Raw genomic sequence first — 14,693 nt, 5'->3', positions numbered from 1 at the left:
TGTCTGCTGGAAATGCCTCCGTTGACGGCGGCCTGGCATTCTTAGCTATACACGTGTCCTGTGGCACACGACAACACGTTCTACAATGACTGTCGGCTGAGAAATCACGGTACGAAGTGGGCCATTCGCCAACGCCGTGTCCCATTTATCGTTCGCTACGTGCGCAGCACAGCGGCGCAGGTCACATCATGAGCATACCTCAGTGACGTCAGTCTACCCTGCAATTGGCATAAAGTTCTGACCACTCCTTCTTGGTGTTGCATTTGCTCTGTCAGTCAGTGTATGTATGCGTACTTACGTGCCGTAGATAGAACTCCGTTAAGTTGTATTCCGCTGTTCGTGCCGTCTTATGTTTCTTTCTAGAGGTCCAGGGCTTGCACCAACGAATGGGAGTACTATGTCTATGAATTGTCATTATCTTTGTTCATTTGACTAGTGCGGGCAGTTCACACAGCAAAATATTATGATGTCTGCACCAATAAATATATCACTTAATTAATGAGTCAGCGCAATAAACAAATGAGTAACATGAATAAAACGACACCAAATTAATTCAAACAACTTAAGTGAGCAAAGACATCACACACAAAAGTGTTAGACAAACAAAACACACACGAAAGCGCTGCAACCTAGCAGAAAAAACAGTTGTAAGGTAGTAAGATATGTATCCATATTATTCCCTGCAACTAAAATATTTCGTACTATTTTTGAATTTGCCGCAGATTTTACACTATATTTCAGTAAAATGAATTGTTATATTCCATTTGGTACAAATACTACAGTGACATTTCGTGAATACCTTTCGTTTACATAACCAGCGGAACCTTTATGAACCGGAAAACTATCCATTTCGTAAAATTTCCCCGGTCTCGTGAATTATGGTTTAATATTCAATTAAGTTTACTTATATTTAGCGGAACATGCCTGACGCAGAAACGGAAGGAAATTTCGCGACTTTAACGAAAAAGAATGTAAATTTTCCCTCTAACCCTTTTCAGTACGGGCGTTTTCCAACTGGATCTAAGATGGCAGAGATATTGATTACTACAACAAACTCTCGAACGAATTATGGTAAAGTCAGTCAGACGATTACATGGCCATTGATCTAGAAGTTGAGACAGAGGTGGCGTTAGAAACCGTCGAAGAGTTCATCCCCTATCACCTGCGAGAAATGGAACAGAAATAGATTGCAATCAATATGTGAACGGAGCTATAAAGAACATGGTTTGTATAATGTGAAGTCCTACAGGCATGTGCATTCAGCCATAAAGATCATTCAGTCTCTTTCACTAACGAAAAATGACGCGGAATATTTCGACATTATGTGCCGTGCCCTTATTTTAATTCAGAACCGTGCTACAAGTGTACATTTGTGGATTACTGGAAGACGTACATGACAGTACCCTACAGTATTACTATTGGTGTTATTTCTATAAAACATGCGATGTGTACTAGATAAGTGTGCTACTGTGCACTGCGAGGAGGTTCTAAGCAAGAAAACATTTGTGTTATAGTTGATGATGTTTAAAATCATTACTGTATCTACCACATAGTCATATAAACAAACTGCTGGATTGCCTAATGAAGGTGTGAACTTATGAATTCTATGTTATTTTTAACAATCTTTATTATCGGGAATCTGTATACAGCTGAAAAATCTGGCCCCTTGGGTTTCCGCTGAGGACGGGTTTAACTGTATTATTATTATTATTATTATTATTATTATTATTATTATTATTATTATTATTATTATTATTATTATTATTATTATTATGATTATGTGCGTATGGACCCAATGGATCACGCAAAGCTCTAACGATTCTGTTTTCTGAGTTGCCAAACAACTCTCATCCTTTCTCCGTGGATCCTTTTTCGTTCTTCTGTCCACTTTGCTCCAGTCTTCTTTTTCACTTCGTTCTTTGGTTGCACTTTCCATCCATTAATTTTTTTCCTATAAAGGTTTCTGTCCGCGGTGTCATTTGGGTTTATCTGGCCTTTTTCCAGATCCTTCTTCACTTCCAGTACCCATGGAATATTTTTTAGATGTTCTATGTAGGTGAGAATCTTGTGTGTCAGTCTACTTGCCGGCAATCTGTGGACGTGCCCATAGAATTTCAGACGTCTTTTACGGATGTCTGCTGCAATGTTGGAATGCTCTTCTGTCTCTCTGCGTAACCTCAGTCTATATCCATCTTCTGTTTTTCGGGGGCCGAGAATTTTCCTCAGGATTCTCCTTTCTTCTTTTAAAATATTTTCTAGGTCACCTTTCCCGTTTAGTGTAAGGGTCTCACTGGCATATAAGACTTCGGGCTTTATTACTGTAATATAGTGATTTTTATTATTATTATTATTATTATTATTATTATTATTATTATTATTATTATTATTATTATACCAGGGGTACACCTTCCCCGCCTATTTAAAATGTGCGCCATCTCCACTATGGCCATATCTGACAGTGATTAAGAACTATTAAGACATTGTAAAACTTGTTCCTCCGATGGTTAGATGGCTATGGAATTTATTTTCTAGCGATCTCTGTTGGACTAATCCCCAATGAATCTATCGAGAAAATTAATTTGATAAGTTCGTAAACCTATTTCCTTGTTATTGTTATTTTATGTGTTGAAGTTTTCAACTTTACACCTGGTTCCTCCTCTAATGTAACCTGCCTATCACATGCCGGTAATGAAGTTTACTAACCAAACAGAACTCAGGTTAGTGGATGAAAATCGAGCCTACCAGCGCTCTGGATTCTAATACAAAGAATAGTCTACAACTTTCCCCTGGGGATGTATTTAAGCTGAGAGCATTAGGGCCGACTTGTCTGAAATTTCTCCGGTGTTTGTATGCACGACTTGATGGAGGTTAGTGTGGGTAGGAGGCATGGAGCGGGTGGCTTGAGGAAGGACAGGTAATATCAGAATAAACCTAAATATGTGATTGTGCCGGCGTATGTTCTGAGGGGAACTTTTCAGCCGTTTCCTTTAAAATATAATATGCAGTATTTTCATTATTCGCTGTAATGTAGATCCTTTTGCGCAGTCTTCGGACTCAATTTATATCCCCTACTGGGAACATTATTTAATATAAGAGAGCACGAGTGGTTAACCTCGGAACTCGCCCCTTCTACTTTTGAGTTGGGTGACTAAAGTTTTCCAAGCTACAAATTTGGGATTCATTCTCGGCCTTAAATTTTCCCCTATACGTTATAGTACAGGGTTAGCCTCTGTACCATTGGGCCTTAAGCCCGCTTAGGTTCTTCTAGTTTCCAGAATATTCTTTTAAGGAGTGCTGGTGTTTCGCATTCTTCCCTTCTGTCAACAGCCTGTATTTGTTATAACGTTTTTACCTTTCTTAAGCCTAGTAGGATGTGTAATATGCCCCCCTGTAAATGCATTATGGTCTTTAGGGTAACCGTGACTACATTTAGGTTCCTTGTGAAACTGTACTCCAACTGTTTGTGAAATCTTGTAAATTATAACCTCACCATGGGGCAAACTGTTCATGAAACTATGAAATGGTGTCACCAAATTGGTTACCAGTGTGATTGGAAAGGTAACAGGGGATACATCACTTTCTCCAGGCTATGTAATAGAAGCTCACACACTATAAAGTTGTACCTGTTAGGGGCAATTACGCTCTTCCATATGTAGCTTAATAACTGTAAATTTCATCCCATTAAACTTGTGCCTGATTAAAGACTTCTAAGTCCGCTGTATTGTTGGAGCTGACGAGTTCTTTTTTATATGTTACTTTTCTCAAGTATTTTTCTAACTCCTATATTTTTCTGGTTCTTGTTAACTCATTTGGATTTTAAGAGAGGAAAGAAAAATTCCAATTTTTGTTAGAGTAATCTTTACTCTAAGTGGTTGCTCTCCAGCCATTCTCCCCACGAGCTTCCTTTCATCTGCGGTCTACGATAAATCCCTCTAACAATTATTACATTGATTATTATTATTATTATTATTATTATTATTATTATTATTATTATTGTTATTATTATTATTATTATTATTATTATTATTATTATTATTATTATTATTATTATTATTACTTTCATTTTAAGTGTATATTCTACCGGTAGCAGACTAGGACTGTTTAATTGTGAGATAGGGAATAATCTCTTACATTATCTTAAAGGAATGAGAGTTTTTGTTTCTACCTTTTCACCTGTGTGGCTCTGATTCGAATTGTATTCAATATTATTTTATTTATTTATTTAAAGTGTTGTAAATATGCATATATAAATGTCTCTAGATTTAGTTTGGACATGGTTATTGTTTTTAGGAAATTAGTGTCATTTATTTAAGGTGTATTTGTTGTATTTTATGTTTTATTGAATCATCTTTAATTGGGAAAATAACCTTTTGTTGATAAATAAATATATTCTATTCTATTGTAAACATGTCATTCCAAAAACACAAATCAAGGAGGCATGTTTCCAATTGTACGTTACTGTTAGTAGCATAATTATAGCCTTGTGACCTCAAGTTTAATGTAGAATTCAAAGTATAGGGAAACAGTTCACCCTTTCAATAGGCGGACGGGTGCAATAGATCACATGTGTATTGGCTAGGATACGAATTACGTCCGCATTGGTGAAAATCCAATGAGGGTATTACTCGGCTACCGCGTCCTTTATAATGGAACATGATATAATTCGGACATGGCGTAGTTGTTTATGATCTCTGAATTAAGTGACCTCATAAGCTTCCTTATTTTTTAAATAATCCGTAACATTATGCGGAAACAGATATAGCATTAATTTGGTTTCCAGAGAGCTCTAGTATATGACTTGTGTTACATTATCATCAATATTCATTCTGACAAATTGGGGTTTATAATTTTCACCCTATTACATTTGAATCAATGTACTGTATGTATGGCGTAGAGTAATGGATTTCATGCCATTCATAGCTGTGCAAAGAGGAAAATATTATAACCTAGTCAGCTATTTGCATTTTCATTAATAAGGCGGGAGTTATTTAATTGTACTAGTGCCAGACAAGTAATTACGGTTTGCACTGTTCAGTTGTGAGTGCTTCATTACGGAAAACGACAGATCAGTAAAACTGAAAAATGTCTGACCACGTACAAAAGAAAAAAAAGAAAATCATATATATATCTAGACACTATAAATCTGAAGATCTATGGCATTCAGACTGACAGCTCACCCATGACGTTTGGGCTAGGCGCGTACATGCGCTTTATAATCGCACGATTGTTTAACCGCAAAATTGAAACACATGCAACAAATACGAATGCGCGTACATGCGACCGTATAATCGCAGCGATTAAAAAGATGCAACCTGACCTATTTTCTTGGCGACACGAATATCGCTGTCTCGAAATGAGCCACATAGAAAGGAATGAAACTGCGCACACAAGTAACTGTTGAGTCGCAGTTCAAGCAATTGTCTTTACTGTCTGAGTGCATGAATTTTAGAACAATACCGGAAATATCTGACAACGAATCGAACGGCGATGACTACCTTATAAATAATGAGCTCGATACCGATAGATTAATATTGAAAGTTAGAAAACACAACCACTTTAAAATGAAGTACTCAAAGAATACATTGATCGCAACATAAAAGTAGTGGATTTGTACGGGTTGGGTCAGTGTGGATCGGGGCATGGTCGATTGATTGATTGATTGATTGATTGATTGATTGATTGATTGATTGATTGATTGATTGATTGATTGATTGATTGATTGATTGATTGATTGATTGATTGATTGATTGATTGATTGATTGATTGATTGACTGCCGTCATGAGACAATGGGGCGTGGCTATAATGTCACAGCGCTGGCGATTAAAACATTTTAACGTCAGCTACGAGGGTTAATTGTAAAGTGTCACCTACGACGGTGATTTGAAAAGTATTTAACATAACACTAGCTAAGAGTGCGGCGTTATTAGGTTAGAGTGTAGTTAACGCCGCACTCTTAGCTAATGTTAAGTCAGACACTTTTCGAATCACACTCTTAGGTGACACTTAGCAATTAACCCTCGTAGGTGACGTTAGCACTTTTAAATCGCCAGCGTTGTGGCGTCACAGCCACGTGCCATAGTCACGTGATGGTCAAACAATCAATCAATGAATCTACAATCAATCAATCGATTCAATCAATCGACCACGCCTCAATCCACACCGATCCAGATTGTGGATTCCGCCGAACCCGTACAAATACACTACTCATAAAATAAAATGTTCGTGCAGAAATGTGTTTAAATGTCTTTGGAAATCGGAATGAATCTTCCGGGGCAGAGAAGAAAAATCAAGGAGTGTTTGATCTTTGGTACGGCGGTGGCGGTTGTGTGAAGCTAGATTCTTGTAGTGTTTCAAGGATGATAGGCGTAATAACCTTTTCGGTAAAATTACATTAGAACGAAATTCTTTTATTTGTTATAAGTAACGGTTCGTACAGGTAATGTTTGGACACATGGAAATAAGAAAACGTTAATTACGATCATTGATGTGTTAATTATTATCATATTAATATTAAAAGCAATGAGATGATTCAAAAAAAATTGTGATCGACGGAGGTACTTCTTGGGGCAGTCCAAGTAATTAGTACGACCGCAACACTGACAAATTTTTAAAATTATTTATGTGCATCGTAAGATATTTATATAAATGAAATAAGTGATCAACAATCATTATGGAAACCATGTTTCCCAGAGGAAGTTCATAATAATAATAATGTTCTGAAGAAAGCCATACTCTTCAACTGAGCAACATTTAAAGATTTCTCACGTATCTAAATTTTACGTGTGAAAAATACATTATCCATCGTACAACTGAAAAAGTCAGCGATTTATCAGGCATAGTATGTGCATAATAATAATAATAATAATAATAATAATAATAATAATAATAATAATAATAATAATAATAATAATAATATATTGTGACAGTGATTTTTCTCTCGCAACGACTAGAAATCGCAAGTGCGCGCCTAGACTTGGAGTTGAACAGAACACAGAAACCACTTTCAGACACCTGGAGTGATATTCCAATTCAGACTGCGGGTCAGTCGCGTAAATTGAAGCAAGAGTGAACATTGCTTGGATGATTGAAATTCTACACCACAAGGACGCCAAGTTAAATTTCAATAATCTCACATCCATTTAAAAATATTCATCGTGTCGTTTCTTTCAATGAAACACATGGAAAGGCAACGACTAAATAATTTATCACAACTCTTGAATTAAAATGCTAAACGAATAAAAGTAAATGGATATCTAATCCACTGTATCAGACTTGCTGATGATATTTCACTGGTGGCAGATTCAGTAAAATACTAAAATAAGATGTTGCGAGGGCTGGCATGGCATCCAGACAGTACAAAACAAAGTTCAATAGGCCTACTGAGAAAAAGAAAGATTCCAATAGTGAGAAAAATGCCCAGAGAAGCATTGTAAATATAAACCTATAGAAGAGAACAAGTAAAATAATTATCTTTCGAATTAAAACAAATTGAGGTTTAATGTCCTTGAAAAATGTTCCAATATTTACAGAGGAAGCAGCACGCAACAAACGAAGGAAGAAAAGTCCTTTGAACACTTGTCGCAAACCCAATATCTTCGGAGTTATGGTCCGTTATTACTACCATCAATGATCACCATTTCTTTGATCTGCACTTGACAATATGCGCTCGATGTGACCTCCATCCATTGCAATGTGGCCTTTCATTCTACGTCACGTGGAATCACGCATTTGCTGGAAGAGTCCTGGGGTTACTGGATTGCATCACAGGAAATGAACACGCCTTTTTGTAGTGTAACCATATAATTTATGGGAATCGCATACACCATGGTCTCTACATGTCCTCAAAGCCAAAAATCTAAAGGGTTAAGATCAAGCGAACGGGCAGGCCAAGTTATCAGCCCTCACTAATGAATCCACCGTGTGATGGAAGACCCGCGTTAAGTGTCGCCTAACACTACGATGAAAATGGGCTGGTGCCACCACATTTGCCGTCGATTACGGCCAATGATTAAGTACGAAAGTATTTCCGTTTTGTTTTTGCATTCGATCCTCCGTGAATTATAGGAACACTGTGATCAGTGATGGTAGTGTTAGCGCACCACAATTCCGAAGATATTGGGTTTGCGAACAATGTTTATAGAACCTTTCTTCCTTCGTTTGTTGCGCAATGCTTCTTCTGTGGGGGCCGATGACCTTAGATGTTAGGCCCCTAAAACAACAAGCAGCTTCCTCTGTTGATATTGGAACCTATTTCAAAGTATAATTCAAAGTATATTTCAAAATTTATACTATCATTTTGTTTTTAAATACCATGATATCTATTAATTTATGTTGAGAAGCACAGTGTAAAATGACGAATTGAATGTAGCTTCTTTCATACTAAAATATCAAACCGGGCGAGTTGGCCGTGCGGTTAGGGCCGCGCAGCTGTGAGGTTGCATGCGGGAGATAGTGGGCTCGAACCCCACTGTCGGCAGCCCTGAAGATGTATTTCCGTGGTTTCCCATTTTCACACCAGGCAAATGCTGGGTATGTACCTTAGTTAAGTCCAGACTGCTTCCTTCCCACACCTAGCCCTTTCCTATCATATCGTTGCCATAAGACCTCTGTGTCGGTGCGACGTAAAGCAAATTGTAATATAGATATCAACGTAGGTATGAATATTATTGTAAAAGCTCATTCCTCTCTTAATTGGGGAGTTCTTTATCAATTGCAGTTTTTGCACTTGACAATAATGTTATTAGTTTTTACGTCCCACTGAGTACTTTTACGGCTTTCGGAGACGCCGAGGTGCCAGAATTTATTCCCGCAGGAGTTTCTTAAGTGCCAGTAAATCTACCGACACGATGTTGACGTATTTGAGCACCTTCAAATACCGCCGGACTGAGCCAGGAACCATCCTACCAAGTTGGGGTCAGAATGTTAGCGCCTCAACCATCTGAGCCACTTCGACCGGCTCTTAGCATTTGAAAGAAAGAATAAATTTCCAGAATCATTTAGTTTGTGAGGTGCATAGAAAGAGGTTGACTGCAACAATTTGAGTTATCAATTTCATAATCAATTATTTTATACAGGAAAGTCAACTCTTTGAGATTTCGTCTGCGGGGCAAGCTATTTATAGCATGTTATTTCAGTGTACTTGAATAGTGTTGATTAATTTCCTGTAATTTTATGTCATGTATTTCAGAAACTTCTCTTTATGCGCTCTCGATGAGATTGATGTTCCTTCTGATCACAGTACACATAGCTAGTTGCAAATAGATGATTGTGGATGCGTTGTTTGAATTCACAGAGGCTTGCAGACTGAATAACGAAATGCATAAGTGAAGAGGTATACTGGGTGGTCGGCATATAAGCGCTAGAACATTGGTCATACTAAATGAAATTAAATTTCGTGTGGCTATTTCTAGCCGACTGCAGCTCTTGTAAGGCAGACCCTCGGATGAGGATGGGCGGCATCTGCCGTGTGTAGGTAACAGCGTGTTATTGTACTTGAGGATAGTGTTATGTGTGGTGTGTGAGTTGCAGGGATGTTGGGGACAGCACAAACACCCAGCCCCCGAGCCATCGGAATTAACCAATGAAGGTTAAAATCCCGACCCGACCAGGAATCGAACCCGGGACCCTTAGAACCGAAGGCCAGTACGCTGACCATTCAGTCAACGAGTCGGACATTGGTCATACTAATATGTGATTTGAAAAAACAATATACGTCGATATCTCGCACGTTTTTCATTTTAACAGCTGCTGAATTTAGCCAATCAGATCACTTCGCGGGCGAATTCAAATGGGCTGTTCGAGGCGGTGTTGCTAAATCTCCATGTGGCTTGTTCAAGCTTGAGAGCTTTGCCGAGAAATGAGCATCAAACACGAACACAGAGTAGGTATCAGCCAATGCCACGGTGGCGTGATTTCTCATTCTTCAAGTCCCTCCCCTGGAGTAGTTTATTTCTTCTTTTGGCGCTCTTAAGCTGGCAATATATGACGTACAGATTTACCAACACCGCCTCGCAAAATCCATCTTAATTTGCCTGCGATACCATCAGATTGGCTAGATTTAGCAGCTGATAAAATGACAATGGTGCGGGATATCTAATGATATTCTTCCAATTATTTACCAGCATGACCAATCCTCTAACGCTCATATACTTGATTCACATTGTTTCCGACCACTCTGTATATGTATGTACTCACAAAATAAATAATTTAACTTAAAGACAAATCCTTTTTTCATATGTCTTGCGTTTGAAACAGACTCAGTAAATTCAATGTGATGCAGTGAATGCGCATGAATGTACTCCTCTTCCTTTTATCTCCTCCCATGCTTATGGGCTGTAAAGAATGGCGAGCGTGTCTTGAATTGCATATGAGGGAATACAAATTCTTTTGAATTTGTAGCTTGATGCTTGTAAATATAGCAACAATAACTGGTGCTTACCAGATACTAATATAGGGTGCCACGAAATCTTATGTAATATATGCTCAGCTTCCTGGGGTGGCGCCGAGACCTTTCAAATTTTGAATATTTACTGCATTCCTTCTTGTGAGTGTGTCGTTTTGTATAAACGATTCCTTGGTGAGGTTGGCAGTCGACCAAGTGTTTCTGCGCCAGAAGAAAAAGCTTGCGCGAATCTCTATGCTTTGATTAGTACAATTTCTAGTGACAAATGGATGGGTTCGGAGAAAATTTTATACCATTGTCCGTACAATAATCACAAATTAAGTTCATATCTCGCACCTAATGAAGGTGGTATGAATGATACCGAATTAAATTAAATAGCAAGGTGGAAGAATTCGGCTGTGGCCTATGAACTGGTACTGTCCCAGCATTTTCTGAATATGAGCAACCACATGAAACCATTGTCAGGACAGACGACGGTGGCGTTCGAACCTCTGTAGTCCCATTGAGAAGCAATCTCTTCTAAATTTGTTTTGATTAGTTCAATTTCTAGTGACAAATACATGAGTTTGGAGAAACCTTTATACAATTTTCCGTACAATAATCACAAATTAAGTTGAATGTTTAACCTTTCTTTTAATAGACAACTCAAGTGTTCCGTCTCTGTATGATGGAGCTGGCTTATTAGCTTCTCCTGTTCGAGCATTATTCTGCAACATCAGTTTCTCTTCTGTTTATTTCTGTTCTAATTATTGATTATGTTTCACTTGCATGCAATTCTACGCTGCACAATATGAAAGATCTAAGAATAACACTAAAATATTTTAGGAATGAAAAATTAAATTCCTACGATTGTTGAGCATATTTTAAAGTATTTAATCAAAATTTAGACCGGAACGGGTTTTCTTCTTTACTGAAATCCACTCTAAGAAAGAATTTCAGCTTTTGCTAAGCAACCACAATTATTTAACAAATCTAAGATTTTAGAGCAGCTGTGCTCAAGAATACTGAGGGAAAACTTAAGGTGTCGTAGATATAAGGAAACGCCTGAACAACATGAATTTCGAAGAAAGGTACAAATTTATCAATTCTTGAATGGGTATTATACACGAACTATCAGTATGGAGGCCAGACTCTCAAAATGTAAGACCCCTCAGGTTAGGGAAAATTAAACTAAAATTTTCAGTTTGACCGTCGGAATAGTGATATGTTTAGATGTTCGGAAGATGTCATCGGGACTAAAGGGAGTCTGAGGATGCAGAGGAAATCGAAGCACAATAACTAGCTTTGAAGTTGACTTTAAATGCTTGGAGACACTGACTACCTTCTTTGGAGTAGGGGTGCATCAATCGCCTTGGTTAAGAATAATGTAAACCTGTACATGAGGTTCGCTCAATCGAACAACAATTGGTCTGTAAACATTTATTTAATTGTATACATTACCAAATACTCTTAAACTACGAATAGCCGGTGACTGAGGAGATGATACATGAGTTTCTATTCTTGCACAATATGTGCTTCCTTATTATTTAAAACGAGAGGATTTTGCAAGAAAGTTATCTTCTGTGCAAATTGAAATACGAATTCTTTATTTTGGTGACTGGTAATCTACAGAGCGGTAAATATAGTAACTGATAATCGAGATTCTACTGTAATTTTCTGTTGTATTATTTGAGATATTAGTACTTCGAGTGGCTTGATGCAGCTCTCCATCTCACACTATCCTGTGCTAACCTTTTAATTTCTACGTAACTACTACACCTTGTATCTGCTCTGATCTGTTCGTCATGTTCATACCTTGGCCTACCCCTGTCGTTCGTACCGCCTGCACTGCCCTCGAAAATCAACCGAACAAGTTCAGGGTGTCTTAAGATGTTTCTTATTATTCTCGTCAAATTTATCCAAATCGATCTCCTCTCACCAATTCGATTATCTCATCATTCGTGATTCGATCTACCCATCTCACCTTCTGTAAGAGGACGTTTAAACAGATTTGATTGTCTTTCTTTCTGAGCTAGTTATCGTCCATGTTTCACTTCCATGCAATACCACTCTCCAGATGAAAGTCTTCAAAAACATCTATATAATTACTTTATTAATGCTCGAAGTGAGCATATTTTTTTCATAAGAAAGACTTGTGCTAGTCTGTATTTTATGTCCTCCTAACTTCTGTCATCGTTAGGTATTTTACTACCCAAGCAACAATATTCAAATACTTCCTCTTACTTTCTCGTTAAGACAGTACACGGTGAGTGGCGTGGAGTCGGTCCAAATGCAACTATGCCTATGGCCAGTCGGCAAGAGGAGAACGCGGTTAAACACACTTCTCGAGAGTTTGTTTACCGCATTTCTTTATAGGGCGTCAAAGATGAGTTGATATGAACTTACTTGACATGATTGTACGGCCGGAAGCCCTTCCAGACGCTGAACTCAGTTGAAGACCTAATGAAGGTGGTATGAATGATACCGAATTAAATTAAATAGGAAGGTGGAAGAATTCGGCTGTGGCCTATGAACTGGTACTGTCCCAGCATTTTCTGAATATGACCAACCACAGGAAACCATTCTCAGGACAGACGACGGTGGGGTTCGAACCTCTGTAGTCCCATTGAGAAGCAATCTCTTCCAAATCTTCGGTGTGGAAACAAAAGGTACACACGCACAGAAAAATTACACGCACCAATCAAGCGTCTAACATGGGTTTATGGGAGGAACATTGGAGGTTGAATGAATAACTTTACAGTAAGATTAAACAAATATAATCGTCAATTAAAAATAAGATTACTCTTCGCTGGGAACATCTTTCTCTTGAATAATGACCGACTTAGAGAGCTGCGCTTGCGGTCAATGCCACGTAGCTGTGAGCGTGCATTCGTGAGATGGTTTTCCATGGTTTCTCATTTTCACACCAGAAAAACTCTGGAGCTGAACCTTAATTAAGACCACCTCTGCATCCCTCTCAATCCTAACATTCCCATCCTTGGATCACCAAAATCTGTCAATGTGTTAGTGCGACTTTAAAGCACTAGCAAAGAAAAAAAACTTAATGACCGACAGACAAAGAAAATTTGGAATTTCTTAAAACCAAAAGAAGAAAATTTTAGTTCGTTCTAAAATTGCAAGGAAGACCTGAGACAGATCGGTATCCCTGAAAACAAAATATGTCACAGGGCTCAATTTATACTAATAATAAATATCTATTTGTGTTCCAAATTTGAATTATATTCTAGAAAGCAAAATGTACATTTCGGTGAAGTGCATTAGAATCTACCAATAGATGGTCTTAGAAGATACAAGTTTGGCCGTGCGTGTAGAGGCGCGCGGCTGTGAGCTTGCATCCGAGAGATAGTAGGTTCGAATCTCACTATCTGCAGCCCTGAAAATGGTTTTCCGTGGTTTCCCATTTTCACACCAGGCAAATGCTGGGGCTGTACCTTAATAAAGGCCACGGCCGCTTCCTTCCAACTCCTAGGCGTTTCCTATCCCATCGTCGCCATAAGACCTATCTGTGTCGGTGCGACGTAAAGCCCCCTAGCAAAAAACAAAGAAGATACAAGGAGGATATCAAACCCGGCAGATAAATTAGACTACTGAAAATGAGATTGTTTGTTAACACGCTGTCAGGAGCTCAATTCGAATGTAAAAATAAAATCTGCACACTGATCTACACATTGTAGTTTATGGCACAAAACTGAACGTTTGAAATATTTAGGGAGTTAGCTTCATAAAGTTTAGAACTCCTCTGAACAAATTAATTACGCAATTGGAATAGCTGAGAATTCTTCATAGGATATAAAGAAATTTCAAATTACCTTGAAATTAACTTCAAATTAAAGCCGTATTACATGCAATGTTATTCCTGGGCTGTGTCATTGCATGGTATATGGACTCGGACGCTGAAAGTCTCGTAATAAGATAAATATAAGCATTTGGTTTGTGAACATGCCGTTACATATTGAATATTCTCTGGAATGATCGAGCATGGAATGATGACATCTTGGAAAGAATGGAGAAACAGAGAGAACTAATCCAGACAATTAAACACAAAATGCACCTTATTTAGGCCAGAAATTAAAACGTTTCAACTATTTTTCAAGCCAACTTACTTGGGGAAATAATTGTGTAAGGAAGAGAAATATCTTGGCCCAGAAACCTGCAAGTATTACGACAATGAGGACAGCTGGTAGACACTTCCATGCAGCCTCTGTCCGACATTGGATCGCCAATATCCTGCAGTGGATAGGCAGTATAAATAATTTAAGTTATGAAATGACAGACTCGCCACTCTATTCT

The 14,693-nt window shown here is 38.1% G+C and overlaps 1 protein-coding gene across 1 annotated transcript in view; it reads right to left on the bottom strand.

Annotated features, from left to right (window-relative positions):
• Positions 1–12,795, bottom strand: part of LOC136877821 (kin of IRRE-like protein 2) — a 981,929-nt gene extending 969,134 nt beyond the window's left edge. The window contains exon 1 of the mRNA XM_068228754.1: positions 12,789–12,795. Coding sequence (XP_068084855.1) covers positions 12,789–12,795 — 7 coding nt within the window. The remainder of the gene's footprint in view (positions 1–12,788) is intronic.
• Between the last annotated feature and the right edge of the window lie 1,898 nt (positions 12,796–14,693).

This window comes from Anabrus simplex, chromosome 7, assembly GCF_040414725.1.
Source record: "Anabrus simplex isolate iqAnaSimp1 chromosome 7, ASM4041472v1, whole genome shotgun sequence".
NCBI lineage: Eukaryota > Metazoa > Arthropoda > Insecta > Orthoptera > Tettigoniidae > Anabrus > Anabrus simplex.
This window is presented reverse-complemented; position numbering and strand designations above follow the sequence as displayed.